Raw genomic sequence first — 16,131 nt, 5'->3', positions numbered from 1 at the left:
TACTGTTATGGGAATAACAAATGTCAAATAAATACGACGATTCGTCGTTTCATCGATAATGTGTAGCGATGCCTGAAGTCACATTTTACTGACAATGCGTAGCGATGCCTGAAGTCGGATTTGGTAGCACTTTCAGTGTCTGACCCTACACTCGAATCACTTGTACTTCCGTTGTACAATTGTTTACCAAGTTTTGTACGGCAAACTTTTTTCTTGAAAACTGGGAATAACTTGGGTGGCTGTGGCTGGCGTGGTGGTTGATTTGGTGACGATATAAAATAGTTTCGGATAGAATTGATCTGACCAGCAGCGACAGGAGAAGACATACTTGCAAAGCAAGCATGGAACGAATGAAGAAAATGATGCCCAATCACTTGTATTTATGGCAAAAACAATAAATAATTAAAGCCGCAAGCGGCGTCACCGGGGCCCAAGCTGATAAGATTCTGTTTCATAATTAATGTGGTCACATGTTATACAATCAAGTAGCTTGTATTATCAGTAACATGAGGTCAAAATGAAGTTGGTACCATGTATTTACGTGGTTTGGTTATAGAAATATGGTTTTCAGGATATATAATGAGCCATGTTCTTATGCACAATAATGGGATTACATAATCATATATAGCCATTTCTAATGTCAGTTACATCTTTCATTCAATGTCTTCATAATGACACTAGTTACATGTCCTGTTCTGTGACAGTGTTTCAGATATGACTGCTATGCATATTAATGAGTTCACATGACCATATATGGTCATCTGTTATGTTAATCAAATCTCTTGTTCACTGTTGTCATAATAACACAGGATTCCACTTCCTAACTGCAACAGTGTTTGAGATATGACAGTTATGCATATTAATGAGCTCACATGACCATATATGGTCATTTGTTATTTTAATCGAAGCTCTTGTTCAAGGTTGTCATAATAACACAGGATTCATCATCCTAACTACAACAGTGCTTGAGTTATAACAGTTATGCATATTAATGAGATTAGAAGCCCCCACCCCATGGGTGCCCAGCCACGTGGCCTAACAGTGTGCTATTGGGGCAAAATGATGCATCTGATGACACAAATGCACATACAAAATTTGAAAGAAATCAGACTAATACAAAACATGTAGTTGCATAATTTCTATTTTCACAAAATCCAAGATGGCGGCCAAACCACGTGACTGATCAAAATAATATTATTTTTCTCGTATGCAGCTGAGGCCAGGCATGGTAAATATAAAAACATCTAGTAGATTGGTTGAATCGTCTCTGAGAAACAAATACCCAAACTTTTGGTCAATTTTGCTTAAAATCCAAAATGGCGGCCAAACCATGTGACTGATCTGAAATTTTTTTTAGGTTTCTGAAAGGGCTTGATACACAGATGCCATGAAGCAAAATTGAAAATATTCCCTCAAGTGTTGCCAGAGTAAAAAACTACTTCCTGTTTAGAAGAAATCCAAAATGGTGGCCAAACCACGAGACCAATCGTAAACATTTTTTCAAACATAAATGGGATTCATATATAGAAGCTAAATACTACATATGAGAGTATTCTGCTTGGTGGTTCTGAAGAAGAAGATTTTTAAGTGTTTTTTGCCGTTTTTAGGAAAAACAAAATGGCGGGAAAAGTCACATGACCGCTAAAGTTTTTATTGCTGATATTTATTACACATGAGTTGTACTATATACCATAAAAAAATCTAGACGCCTAGACCCTCAGAAAGTGGTCAAACAGCCACTTCCGGTTTTATTTCAATCCAATATGGCTGCCAAACTAATTGACCAATCGAAATTCTGAAAGCATGTTGCACCAGTTCACATTAGGGACTATCAGGATAGAGCATTATCAGACCATTCCGTTCAACGGTTTTCTCAAACGGCTTGACGAAAAAAGTTACGGAAGAAAGAAAGAAGAAAGAAAAAACCGGACAATAAGAATAGGGGCCTCGCCCTTCGGGCTTGGGCCCCTAAAAACACGTTTTTCTATAGATTTTTACAGCTTGGGTACTTGGGCATTGTTTTAATTGTGCTAGACGTCTGACAGTACAGCTTTGGTTTATATTTCCTGTTTCATAATCAAGCCAGCTTATAATGATATGTTAATGATATTCACGTACTTCACAGCCCACGCAAACAGGGTCAAACTATAGCCCCACCCCTATATAACCAAATACGAAACGATACCGAGAAAGTAACAATTACATGTATTAAAAATAATTTCCTGTGACCAATCGGAGAGACGAAATCATTCACGAAAGCCCAGGCCTGTTACAAGGCATTTTCTGATTGGTACAAGTTCAGATTATTTTCAATTCTCACAAATAGCTAATTTAAATATTTGGGTCAGGCGGGTCACGTAGACTTCACTTTGCTGTAAGACGAGTTGATCGCGCAAGTTTGTGGAACTAATCCATTCGACTTCAATTTTGATTATTTTCGGCAAGAGAGTCTTCTCCAAACTAATGCCAGTTATTTTGTTACTTCCCTGAAGATTTTGTCTCGAATCACCCCAAAACGAACGTCTCAAATGAAATGCAAAAAATAACCCAAAATCACGATCAGCGAGAGTGGGCTGCGTAATCATTACATTCTCACAGTCGGAGCTACGTCACGATCCCTCAAACGTTGCCAGGACCGGATTAACACCTCTGTTTTCCCCCACGCTAAGGAAAAAATCTTTTGTTTTCTGCTGACTTCCTGTTCCGGTCCGTCTGTGAGAATGTATTTTCGATACCTCCGATTTTCCGATAAAGGCGTTCTAAAATCGTGACGTTCTTTACTTGGTTATAAAGACAACATTGACAATGAATATCTCAACGTGTCCTTCGGTGTTTCGGCAAAAAACATACTAGTAGTTACTACTGAATAGTTTGTGAATTGGTTGATTGTGTGTCAGAAATATAAAATGGACAAGTTGACAGTCACATTCACGCTCTCAGTGCATTTCTTTCGTCTATCATTCTTCCGTTCTCAATTACACAGGACGTCAGGCAAGTTATGGGGATAATCTTTATTTGTCTCACACCTTCTGTGGTGCAATAAACAATGCAGGGTGGAAGTGAGGCACAACAAGCTTGTGTCTGCCTGATTGTAAACAACCGGGCGGCTGGCGCTTATTTCAGGGTTCTTATTGACAAAACCACTCAACTCTTGGTGGCTCTTAATGGAGGGTCAAATGTAACAAATTTTCACTGAGTGGCTCTTAATTGAGGGTGGCGCTTATTTGCGGGTTTTTACGGTACTCCTTCAAAGCAATCGAATGGCCCACTTTCCAAAGTCGGAAACGCGTCCCGGGACCCCTTTGTGTGTACACGTGATTTACTTTCTTATTCTGGCTCTGACTGCAAATCAAAGCGATCATCAGAAATTATGGCACTTAAGCAAAACGCCAAAAATCGAATGTATGAACCAGGGCAGGTTTTGAGTACTGATTTGAGAAGTTTGATCATCGAAGAAGTGAAAAACAGAGAAGGACATGTTGAGTCCAGTGAATTCCCTAGTGGAACATTGGCGCGTTGGTAGGAAATTCAAAGTAGACGAACGTACAGTAAAGCGACTTTGGACAAGATATTGGCAAACTGGGTCCTTCCAAGCTATGCGTCGTTCAGGTGGAAAGGACAAAATTCTTGGAAGACGAGAAATCACGCTACTCGAAGGACTTGAGCAAGAACGACAGTCTATTTCACTCAATGAACTCCGGGACGAGCTGCTGCAATTCACACCGGTGACTCGCGTCTCATTTGCAAGAGTTTGCAGTACTGTGAAAAACGATTTCAGTGAAGGTAGCTAGCTGGTCAAGGAAAAAAAATGGCAATCACGCGAGGAGAGAGATTTCGGACCGAAACTTGCGATACACCCAGGCATACTTGGATTACATCCATACGAAGGATCCATACAGAATTAAATTTATGGATGAGTCTGGCGTGAAAGTGAGTTGCAGTCAGCCTAAGTATGGACATTCGAGAAAAGGAGAACCTTGCGTTGACTTCAGTTGCTATGCGGCAGGTGGTGTCAACTTTACGGTCAACCTGCTAGTTGGAGCTGACGGCATCAAGTACTGTAGCGTTGTCGAAGGCCAACTGTTTCATCAATTTTTTTGTTGAAGCAGTGGAAAATTATACTGATGATGGACAACAGATCTTACAATCTGGGGATTTTGTTGTCCTCGACAGCGCCCCAATTCACCATAATGAAGCTGAGATTATACTTTCTAACTGGTTTGAAACGATGGGCATCAAATATATGTGAAAACTGTTTCGGTAAGATGAAAGAAATACTCAAAAGGGATTATTATCGCCGTCTCTTGCATGATAATATTGCGATCACAGTGTATGATGCTGTCGGCAAAATTACGCCAACTGACATTGCCGGTTATTATAACCTGACTGGATATCTCCAAGTCTAACTTCTTTGTCTATGACATAAACCTAACGGCCCTTTTCAGGGCCACTAAATATTCAAAAAAGAGAACTACTGTAATACATTGCTTGTGTTTGGGTCTGTTTGGTGGTTATGTGTGAGTTTATGTAGTACTAGTATATTAGTCCTGCGTACAATGCTGTGTGTAAGGGAACACGTTCGGTTGATAGATGTCCCTCACCACAGCCCTGCGTACCTTCCGCGTTGTACGTAATCTCTTCTTAGACAAGCGTCATTGAGTACACATTGGTGTGTACATGTTTTGTTTATTTTACCAGTTACACCTATCAGACTTAATCTCACTCAAGGTTGCAATGCGGATGCTGTTCCTGAAAGAGCTGTAGTTTTGATCACAGTATAAACATCATTTTATATGTCTGTTTCTCAATAAAAATAGGTGCAAGACCAGTGGTTGCTTTATCAAGAATTACAGGAGGGTAATAATTTATGCGCCACTGCTGTACTGGTTTATTTTGTCAGTTTTCTGAAGGAAAAACACAGCTGAACTGTTCAAACTAATACAACAGTTATAACATAGAACAAACCTTGAGGGAAATCCAGGCTAGCTGGGAAATCAGTAGTTACATTGTGTTGGCTTCTATTGTAATGTTATCATTTTCTTTCTAGCTGTCTGATGCCAGTATTACAAAGTAAAGCTAAGACTGGATCTGCACAGCAAGCTAAACATGCAATACACTGTATCAATGCAATCATCATCAGGAAAAAAAGAACTATATTTGAACAAATATTTGAGGTAAGAATATAAAAAAACTGTCACTGCATATTATGTTTTTTTTACCTTGTCCATATCAAAGGTCTTATTAAGGGCAAGGTTTATAAGAGTAAATATCTGTTGTTTTCGTCAATGTTTTCTTGTGGTTACAATAATACAGTAACAGTGAATATTAGATAGTAGCAAGAAAATAAGTCTGTCCAACCACAACTATTGAAGTATACTAGGACCTCGGGAGCACACCAAATAAACAAATAGTAATTTTAAAATACAAAAGGTAGCTCAACCAGTTCTCAAACTTCTTGAATAGATAAAATAAAAGCCAACGTTTTGACAATGCTAGGATCGTCTTCTTCAGGGTAAGAGCTAGAAGAAATAAAATCCCGTTAAAACTAGTAACTATAACTGATAACAACTGGAAAGCTGATTGGATAAAGAAAAGGGCAGGGAAAAAAGAAGGGAGAAAACTAACATGAACATCCAAATGCAAACTGTGATTGAATAAGTAGAATGAAACAGAGGAATGCCTAACATAGTGGTGGAATAGGTACAGTACAGTTCTTGCGAAAGCTTTGGCTTCACTTCAGCTTCGCTTCACCTTCGCTTCAGCATCGCATCATTATGGCATTGTTATGGCTTCAGCATCACATCAATGTCGCGACATTAAAAAGTTAGGCGGTTATCGCTTCGCTACATTGTGGCCTCATTATGGCGACATTGTGGCATCAGCATCGCTTCGTCAAAGAAGTACAGAACTCATTTCGCCCAACCTCTCGCCCGCTTCTGCTTTTCAGTTTATTACATCACCTACCAGAAAGTCTGTGGAAATAATAAATTTCATTTATTACTCGTAGGCTTAAATACAGATTACAGCCCCAATCGGAAACTATTAGGGAATATACAAGCTAGCTATGTAATGTCTGTTTCAATGAGTGAAAAATCTCTCCCTCCACTTGGTAATTGCCGAGATTGTTGGAGAGTTGGCACAATCTGACTCCCTGCTCGAGGTGGCGGGGTCGACAATTGAGACAAGGCCGAACAGTTTACCATTGAGGTAACGGAAAGGGCGGTTGATAGTGCGGGAACACCGATGGTGGATCTAAATTCTCCCAACGTGGAGTGGGCTTCCCCATCGGATAATACCGAGGCTAATGAATATCTGTCAAACGCTTTTGCGGGGAGATCGGAGTTCCCAGTTACCACGCCGACTGAAGCTGATAAACGGTGTGTTCCCTATGAGGCGCCGACGAAAGAGTCGCTATGTGCGAAGTCCATACTGCCCTCTTGGCAGGAGCGGTTTTGGCTGAGTGCGAGGCAGTGCGCCTATCCTACTCCAGTGGGAGTTTGATCCCCTGCGGAGAAGGCCTTGGGGGCGTGATCGTCTATTTGGTGGCCGGTTAGTGGATGCGGTGAACGGTTTGCCGGTTGAGAAAGATCAGCGTATCCAATTGAAGCAATCGTCTCTGTTGGCTAGGGTAGCTAGTCCTTCTGGTCAACGGGCAGAACAAAACTGCAAGGCAGCCCAGGTTAAGTCCGCCACTCGGAGCCTCAACTGACGAGGATCCAAGTCTCATGGTCTCCTGGGAGCGGGAAGCGTCAACGAAAGGCCAAGAAACGTGGCGTTGGTGGTGGCCGTTCTGACACTTCTAGGGACCGGGGGACTACGAAGTCTCTTTGAATGTTTCGCCGGCTGCCTGGACATGGATGGCGTTACGACTCCGGGTCTCCCTCCCCGGGGTCCCCGGGCTCAGTCCCCCCTCTTCGTCCTCCCATTCTGGAGGAGGGGGGAACACTAGCTTCGAACCCCTGTCCGCTTCCTTCCCGTGTGATCGCGCCTTATGCAGCACATACCAGCTTTGCACAGGAAGGTTCCCGATCTCTGACTCCTCACCCTCCCTCAGGTCTTATACCGAGGGACGAGGTCAAGGTGCAGACGATCCGACAGGAAGTAGCAAGCCTTCTGGAGAAAAGGGCGATATGCCTAGTGGGGAACTCTCGTGTATCACCAGGGTTCTATTCCCGCATCTTCCTCATTCCGAAGAGTTCGGGGGTGGCGTCCAGTCCTAGACCTCAGTCGGCTGAACAGGTTTGTGGAACTCAAGCGCTTCCGGGTGGAAACACCGCTTCCGTACTTCTGTCAGTGCACTCGGGCGATTGGTAGGCGTCGCTGGATCTGAGCGACGCTTAACTCCACATTCCCATTCACCACTCATGCAGCCGGTATCTCAGATTCCCATTATAGGGCAAAGTCTACGAGTTTACAGCCCTCCCCCTCGGTCTGTGCACGGCACCGTATGTCTTCACTATAGTGCTAAGACAGGTGACCCAGCTGCTATACCGGTCGTCGGTCTATCTGAACCCATATCTCGACGACTGGTTAATACACAACCGAGACATGGAGGTCTTAGTGGAGCATGTGCGGTTGATGCAGACGCTCCTACACAGAGTTGGGATTTTTTAATAAATATTGCCAAGTCCAACCCAATACTGTCCCACAGCCTGGTTTTCTGGGTATGGAGTTCGTCACAGAGCAAGGGTGCATTCGCCCCTCGCAGGATTGATGCGGCTCTCTGGTAGAGCTCGCCAGCCAACTTAAGTCGACGGGATCGGTGTTGATGTGCGAACTGTTGCGGTCTTTTGGCAAATGATTTCAGTTCGGCATCTGGTTTCGTTAGCAGCTCTCCGGTCTCAACCGATTCAGAGGTGCTCACTGGACTACAGGATCCACTTGCAGAACCTGATGTTTAGGGTTCAATCGTCACACACCACCACTCCTGCTTCGGACCTCAGTAGTGTCGTACATCAAGGAGGGGAGGGACGCGTTCCCCCACGTTGTGGAAGCTAGCAGAGGAGATTCTCCTTTGGTGCCTGGATAACCAAGTTGAGCTATCAGCTTACCACCTTCCGGGGATCCGCAACAGTGGCAGACGCCCTCTTGAGACATATTCGGTTCCAGAACACCGAGTGGCAGACCCCCCAATGGGTGGCGGACTGGCCAATTTGTCTCTGGGACGGGTCCTAGATAGTTCTGTTTGCCAATTACTGGAATGCCAAGCTCCCGACGTACATGTCACTCCTCCAGAGACGAACGATTTCGCCACATACGCTCTATAGATCTCTTGGAGTCGCAGGGACTCTTGCGCCTTTCTCCAACTGGGCACCAAGTTGATGTTACAACTGTTTTAGTCTTTCCGCTCGAAGAGGCCACGCGCCAAGGGGCTAGCTAATCCTCCTGACTGGGACTTGTCGTTGGTCTAACGACGTTACGACACCCCCCTCGAGTCTACGGATAAGGCAGACGCTAAGTATGTCACTTTGCTAAGATTTTCTGGTATCTTGCATGATTTATAAATCTATTCACGTCTAAATGAAGCACTTTTTTGATGCGGAATTTGTTTTTATGATAAAAAATACAAATTACTTTGAATAAAGCTGGAAATTATGTCCCTTAAAATAATTAAACAAATTAGGCACCAATGTTTTTGTAAGATATTTAAATCTATCAAGGACATTCGGTAAACTGCTTTCCCACTGCTATTTCAATCCTGAAACTATGAGAAAGGGAATAATATTATATAACAAAAGGCAAGGTCACCAGAGTTCAACTATGTTATAATTTTTGATTGCGAAAATGTGTGCCCTCTCAACTTCGAAGTTCAAAGCTAATTATAGTATGGTAAGGCTATTGAGTTAGTATTAAGTTTTGTCAAGCCCTGTCAATATGGTTTTTACTTTGACATGGAATTTGCATAATTTTGAGGATTCAAAATTTAGTTTCAAAGTAAGACTTTAAATCAGGACAAATCCGAGACTAGTTGGTTCAAAATTGGAAAGACACTTTTCAAATTAAAACGTTGGCTGTTACGTCATAACTTACACCAACAATTTATAAGATTAGGGAATGCAACTGTGTGATAGGGTAATTGAAAAAAAATCATGTGAAATCCTTTATGGTCACAAAATCCAAAAAAATCTACGTTTCTAAAAGAAATCCCAATTAAAATTAGTGAGTCTGAAAAAACTGATTCTTCTTCACCTTGTATTGTTTTGGTGGTGTCAATGCTTATTCACAAATCCATATATTAGCTCAGTTCTATTTACATTGAACATTCCCAAGCACTCGTTGTGTTTTGTGACACTATTGGTTAGAATTATATTTGATTGACACGCACGTAATGGGAACCCTTTCAAAAGTTTGCAAATTGGAGGGGGGGGGTCACTTCTCATGAGATCGTCATCGCATTTCGCCCATTGTACATAGTTATGAAAGTTGCATACCGTAATCTTATAAATCCTTGCTTTGTACTCAATGCTACTGTCTTTCTGATTTTAGAGTTTGAGGAAAGGCTTGACTACTGATGCTGAGAATCTACAGACAGCAATGACGTCACTTGGTCACCTAGCTTTACTGAGTGGTCAACAATTTGTAATGTCAATGAGATCACTGGTAGCCAAGTTTATTGTAAAAGAAGTGTTAATGCAAGACAGGAATGCACCTATTAAAAACAAGAAACTATGGTGTCATGATGACGAAGTGTCTGAGGAATGCTATGTAAAGGTGTGTACTGTATTGGCACAATCCTTTTGTGTTAGCTGTAAATAAAAGATGGAACTGAGGGAAAACACTGCAATGAAACAATTCTTATGTTGGTGGAATAAAAATGCTAATCAGAAGAGTAGATTCATCATAAATAATCTAGTGCTGCTGTTGAACACTGCTTATCATATCAGTGAATGTCCGTCGTCCGCATAAACTTTTTAGCTCCACCGTCATCATTTTGTGATGATATCTTTAATTCTCTAATTTTGGTGAATATTTTAGTCATTTTTGGTAAAAAGTGATATTTTCGACTTCTTGTTAAAAAACCGCAAGTCTGATTGCTTTGATATTATGAGGTATGTACGACCTAGAAAATATGCCATATGCGAGTACCAATTTGCGAGTCGCAAATAGCAAAATATGCCATATTCGAGTGGTAAAAACGGCATCTGCGAGTGGTAAAATGTATCATTTGCGAGTGGCAAAAAAAGGCCTATGCGAGGGGTCAAATGTGTTGTTTGCGAGTAGTAAACATTATCCGTTAGAATGCATACAGGACCTTGGTACTACAGGAATGCCAGTTTGATCAACAGCTGGATTTGCTTGTGTATAATAACATACGTTCAAATGCGTTTTATCATAGTAAAATCAAATATTTACCATGATTAGGAAATGGTGTGTACATGGTTGGTTAAGATTGGCATTATGCTGCGATCTAGCCTAGGTGTCGACCGGCGCACGCCACCCGGTACTCACCATTAGGCCAAAAAAAAAACTATTGTTGCCCTCAAGTCAGAAAATTGAAAAAATTGGGTCGGCCGGTCGGCCCTAAGGATATGGTAAATAGCCAAGGTATATGGGAATCAAACGCATGCTAGATATTAAACACAAAAATCAAAGTGTTTCTTTCAGTCTTTTGTATTTAAATACAGATCAACCCAAGGTTCAACAGTCCGGGATCGTTAATTTTTAGAGGAAACACTTTTTTACTGCTTAAAATATTGAGTTTTTAATATTTGAGTCTATTAAAAAAAACACGACCTGATAATTCATATTTTTCGATCCGCCGCTGAGGGCAACAAAACATAAGCCTTTTTTGCCTATCGCAAATGATACATTTTACCACTCGCATATGCCATTTTTTACCACTCATATGTGACATATTTTGCTACTTGCGACTCGCAACTTGGTACTCGCATATGGCATTATTTTCTAGGTTGTACATACCTCATATTATATATACATGCATAGGTACTACATGTGGACCTCTCTTAGATTTGTTTTTGTAATGACATCTTCAATTCTCTAATTGAAATGTACATTGCTAACAGTGAAGCTATCTCAGGTGGGAGGCTTCTTGTGGGGGACTTTTGTCGCCTGTGTGAGTCAGTCAGCTGTCTGTTTGTTTGTGTGACCACCACTATCTGTATCTTGGGCATATCTGAATCGCATTCAAATTTCACACGTATGTCACGCATATTGATAATATAGATATTTTTCATAACATAAGGCCTGGTATCCTATATAAATATTTTTTTTTTAGATTAGAGCATTGAAATTGCTAGTTCGGTGGCTGATAGGCCTGAAGACGAATGATCAAGGTTCTGGGACTTCTACAATACGATTATTGTCAACTATGATCAGAAATGAGGGTGATCTTATGGAGAGGGGGAAAATAAGGTAAGAATAGCACAGATCTCTATAGTGATAGTATAGCCGAAACATATAGCAGATTCCTGTCATTCTTGCCATGTCTGCAGAAATCTGTGCTAAATGTAGTGATAAAATTATAAATACATATAAATAATATACCTTAATTGTGACAGTTTTGAAATGTGTCATTTTAAACTCAGTGACAATGAATAAATACAAATTTGATCTTATTTCATTCTTTTCATTGATGCATTCTAGGCCTGCAGAGAAATCTAGACTGCGACTCGCTGCAGGATGTGCTTTGTTGAAACTTGCACAAGAACCATGCTATGCAGATATTATTTCACAAGAACAATTTTATTTAATAGCATTACTTGTAAATGTAAGTTCAGTCAAATCACGACTTGATTTTGTAATTACTCCACACAAGTGTACCATCTCTCAGAAATTTTAAAGTCCAAAAGTTCCATTTATAAAACTGTTAGTACTTTAACAATTCTCAGTTTTCCGCAACAACAGTTGTAAAACATCTGGTGTGTGGATGATAGATCTCTGGTGCGCAAATGATAGATCTCTGGTGCGTAAATGATAGATCTCTGGTGCGTAAATGATAGATCTCTGGTGCGTAAATGATAGAGTCTGGTGCGTAAATGATAGATCTCTGGTGTGTCGGCAGATGAGTCTGGTATATCAGCTTGTGGTATCCATAAATGCCAATACTGCTGTCCTGTTCAGTTGTGATTTATTTTAGAATGTGAATATGCCATCTTATATTGACAGGATGAATGTTATGAAGTTCGTCAGATGTTTGCCATAAAACTCCACAAAGGCCTGCTAAGTCTCAGGTTACCACTGCAATACCTCAGTATCTTTGCTTTGTGTGCCAAAGATCCCATTCGTGATAGGAAAACATTTGCCAGACAATGTCTTGTTAAAAATATATCATTTCGACGAGACTATATCAGACAACATTCAGGTGCTAGCAGTAAGTATTGTCTTCTTGTTCATTATAAGTCTTACTAGCTGGAAATTTTGAACTTGAAAATACATTTGATTGACATAAGCAGCTTTTTTTTCATATTTTTTAATCCATGAAACTGACTAATAATATGCTGTTCAACATAACACTCACAGATGAAAGAGCTTGACAAATGCAGGAGAATGCAATTTTCAGTTTTTTTAGTCCTTGTTTCAGGTGCAGCCTGAAAAGAGGATGAAACTTGGCAGGTTGGATAAACAAGTCTCTGTTGAATATGCACGTAATTTTTGCATCTTTTTCACGATTTTCATCCAAAATTACATCTCCCAACAACACTTGAGAGAACAACTGAGCATGCTCAGAATAAATAATTAGGTTAGATGTAATGCTAGGGTTTTCAGTGATGTCATGCCCTTGATCTGAATCAGTGACAGAAATTAGCCACAGTCTGGTTTTTGTTTGGTTTTATGAAAAATGAATGCTGAAATTTTGAAAAAAATGGTCAGAAATGTTTATTATTATATCTTTAAACTGTAAAAATTGCATTCCATTATAAAGAGTCATCACTGAAATACTGGCTGGTGGATAAATAGGTTATACCATTACAATCTCAGTGGAAACTCTAGAGGGGTTGGGGGTGTCAGGGCTACATTTTGATGGGAATTATAGTGGTGATATTGAAACAAACCCAGGTCCTTGTAATATACAAAGACCTGAATTAAGAAAGAAGTCAAGTTGTTATTAAAGGTACATCATGGTTTACTCAGATTTATGAATGCAGTTTCTTGAGCATGTATACATGTATGAGACATAGTTTGGTTGCACTGGTGTACTCTGAGATTTTGGACAATGGGTCAATGGAAGTTTTCAGTTATCAGTACAATACTAGATTAAGGGAAATCACTTTATGATGAGTTGTACCCACATAGAGTACATATTAATTCACCTGTTTGCAGATGTTCCATGTATTATTTTAAGGTAGCGAGACATTTATTTATTAATTGATGAAATGCACTATAAACTTTCATCTGACAAAGTCAACGTAACCTAGAATGTCATGTAAGTTGGTTAAAATGTAGATTTTCTGAAGGGAAGCAAGGCAGGTTCAGTAGTGTTTTCTAAAATCAACAACACAGGTTTAATTTGTGTGCCTATAAGTTTCAAAGATTAACTCAAGACAAAGCAATGTTAGGATGTGTTATCAGTAGCTATCTGACACACAATGAGTGTTTCCAAACATTTGAGTGGTTTGTCTCCGCCCCTGTTTATTTCACAGATTAGTCATTTGCATATGAATGTGTCAGACACAAGGTCACACAGCCACTGAAAAAAATCATTGATTTTAGTGTTTTCATCTGGCGATTTTATCGAACTATAGCTATCCCGTTCCTTTAATTTGTTTGGGTTTCCAATAGCCTTACACATTGGGATGCCCTACACGTTAAAACAGACCTTGATGGGAAAACAAATCACTTGTGCAGATAAACAAGCTTGAAAATCTTTGCTGTGACTTCATCGAAGTTTTCTAGGAGTTTATATTTTTCAAAATACAAGGTCTTTAACAAAAAATAACGTATACTTATTGTCGTTGGATTAACACCAAATTTTCACAGCTTTAAGGTGACAATGAGAGGAACTTGAATGACGATGTTCACGCACAGTTCCTTAGCACGGGCTAAGAGGTCAAATTCTTTAGCCCGTGCTAAGAAAACGTGCGTGAACGCTTAGCACGGACTAAGGAATGCTAAGTACGGGTTAAATCTGATCCGAATTTAAGACGCGGTCTAGACCTTAGCACGGGCTAACGAAGTATGCGCGAACGCTTAGCCCAGGGCTAAGCGCCCTCTGCGGCGACCTTTGGGTGTGAAAATTGTCCCATGTTCGTATAACGACAATATTCCACCAGTCATTACTCCGCGCTCGCTTCCACACTAATCGGGTCACTGTAGTAGAGCGTACAGCAGCTCCAATCGTAGACAAAATAAATTTGGTTCGCTTTTTACGACATGCATTAATAAAACTCTGTATTCTGTTACTACCGTTGTATACTGTTTATGTGCATCCAAATAAGTTGGGTCCGTCTTCTCTGCGTTCCTGTGCACGTCGCTTCAAAATTAGAACGAAACGTGCCAGCAGCAGAAATAGAACCTCGCGCGTGTCATCCATTTTTCGTTCGTAAATAGCGGCTTACCAAAGGTCACCGACTGAAGGCGCCCCTTAGCCCGTGCTAACGACTGGCCCTCCCTGTGCGTGGACGCAATTGGGTCTAGCCGAAATGCAAATATGCTAGATAAGCCTAAATCAGCTTAAATCTTAGCCCGTACTTCGTGTAACGTGAACACAACTAATGTGTCCAGACAAACTATTTCATGGATTATTTACCAATGTGTTGTGGTTTGAGTTGGGGTCAATGCGACTAAAACAGAAATTAAAATTCAGGACACTATTTTTCAAAACGCGTTGCTTGAATAAAACTGATCAGACACATTCAATTCACCAGACTATTGAAAAACTAGGAAAAGTGAAAACAAAACTTATTATCACCAGCATAAATGTGTAATTATTTTTTTTACAAGAAAAGTAATTTTTCACTTTTGATTAAGTAACGCACCGTAGAATGCAGATACGGGCATGACAAACACACCTTTGAAAAGCTTGAAGTCTGGCGATTCTAAAAATATATACTTCTCCTGGGTCTAGTTGTAGTCATTTTGTCACAATTAGAAGATGAAAAAAAGTATGCAAATAATAGTCTCGCTACCTTAATACCAGTATTTTATAATTAAATGACGGGGACTGACATTCATCCAATTGCTTTGATATTACATACATGGGTACTACATGTGAACCTTTCTCAGATTTGTTCATTTCATGATGATATATCTTTAATTCTCTAATTTTAGTGAATATTTTTGTAATTTTTGGTGAAAAGTGGTATTTTGACTTGGTGTTTGAAACCAAAAGTCCAATTGCTTTGATATTACATATATATTTACTACATGTGGACCTCTCTCAGATTTGTTCATTTTGTGATATCTTTATTTTTGGTAATTTTTGGTGAAATTTTCGACAAGTCAGATTTCACACAGTATGTGTCAATTAGAACAGAAGTCAGGTACACTGTCCAGAACTTGACACAGGCGATATCATGGGAAATGTAATTTGAGTGGCTTACGTATCTGAGGTATTAATTATGTATGCTAAAATCTTGTGTACGCCATTGTCTACCATGAAGGGATGTATTGTCACTAAAAGTTTGTATTAACCCTGATTTGAATAAACCTGTGATTAACAGTTATTTGGAAGGACTGTATAGCTGTTTAAAATATCCCATCTCATCAAATTGTTGATGCCTTAAACCTTGCTCAACCAGTAAACTAATATCAAAATTGTATTCTTATTATTGAAAATATCAATTTCGTGGAGCACTCTAGAACTAACACCCTAGAATCACCCACCCTACTGCAATCTGTTCACCATCTTTTCTTTTATCCACTTGGATACTGAGCTATCGACTAATGTACAATTTATGGAAAATCTTGTAATTCTAAAGCTACTCATTCCTGTACAAGTTTTTTTCTTGGGATTATGGGTACAATGTCTTGAATATTTAATAAACCATGTATGACTACATGGATTTTCAGAATTTGGTGCCATTTGTCTCATAAAATTGTTCCTCATTGTGGCTTTACTAAGAACTAGACTCCAAAACAGGGCATTTAGCTCTGCAATAAAAGAACCTTAACTTTTAGTCCCAGTTCGAACACAGTTCGAAAACAGGGACTTGGGTCCGTCCATCCGTCTGT

The 16,131-nt window shown here is 40.0% G+C and overlaps 1 protein-coding gene across 1 annotated transcript in view; it reads left to right on the top strand.

Annotated features, from left to right (window-relative positions):
- The window catches only part of LOC102803664 (sister chromatid cohesion protein PDS5 homolog A-B-like), a 112,285-nt gene that overhangs the window by 50,918 nt on the left and 45,236 nt on the right, over positions 1 to 16,131 (top strand). Inside the window, exons 17-21 of the mRNA XM_078011793.2 lie at positions 5,048 to 5,174; positions 9,487 to 9,711; positions 11,237 to 11,373; positions 11,605 to 11,728; positions 12,127 to 12,331. Coding sequence (XP_077867919.1) covers positions 5,048 to 5,174; positions 9,487 to 9,711; positions 11,237 to 11,373; positions 11,605 to 11,728; positions 12,127 to 12,331 — 818 coding nt within the window. The remainder of the gene's footprint in view (positions 1 to 5,047; positions 5,175 to 9,486; positions 9,712 to 11,236; positions 11,374 to 11,604; positions 11,729 to 12,126; positions 12,332 to 16,131) is intronic.

Source organism: Saccoglossus kowalevskii, chromosome 4 (genome assembly GCF_978046115.1).
Source record: "Saccoglossus kowalevskii chromosome 4, keSacKowa6.1, whole genome shotgun sequence".
Classification (NCBI taxonomy): Eukaryota; Metazoa; Hemichordata; class Enteropneusta; family Harrimaniidae; genus Saccoglossus; species Saccoglossus kowalevskii.
This window is presented reverse-complemented; position numbering and strand designations above follow the sequence as displayed.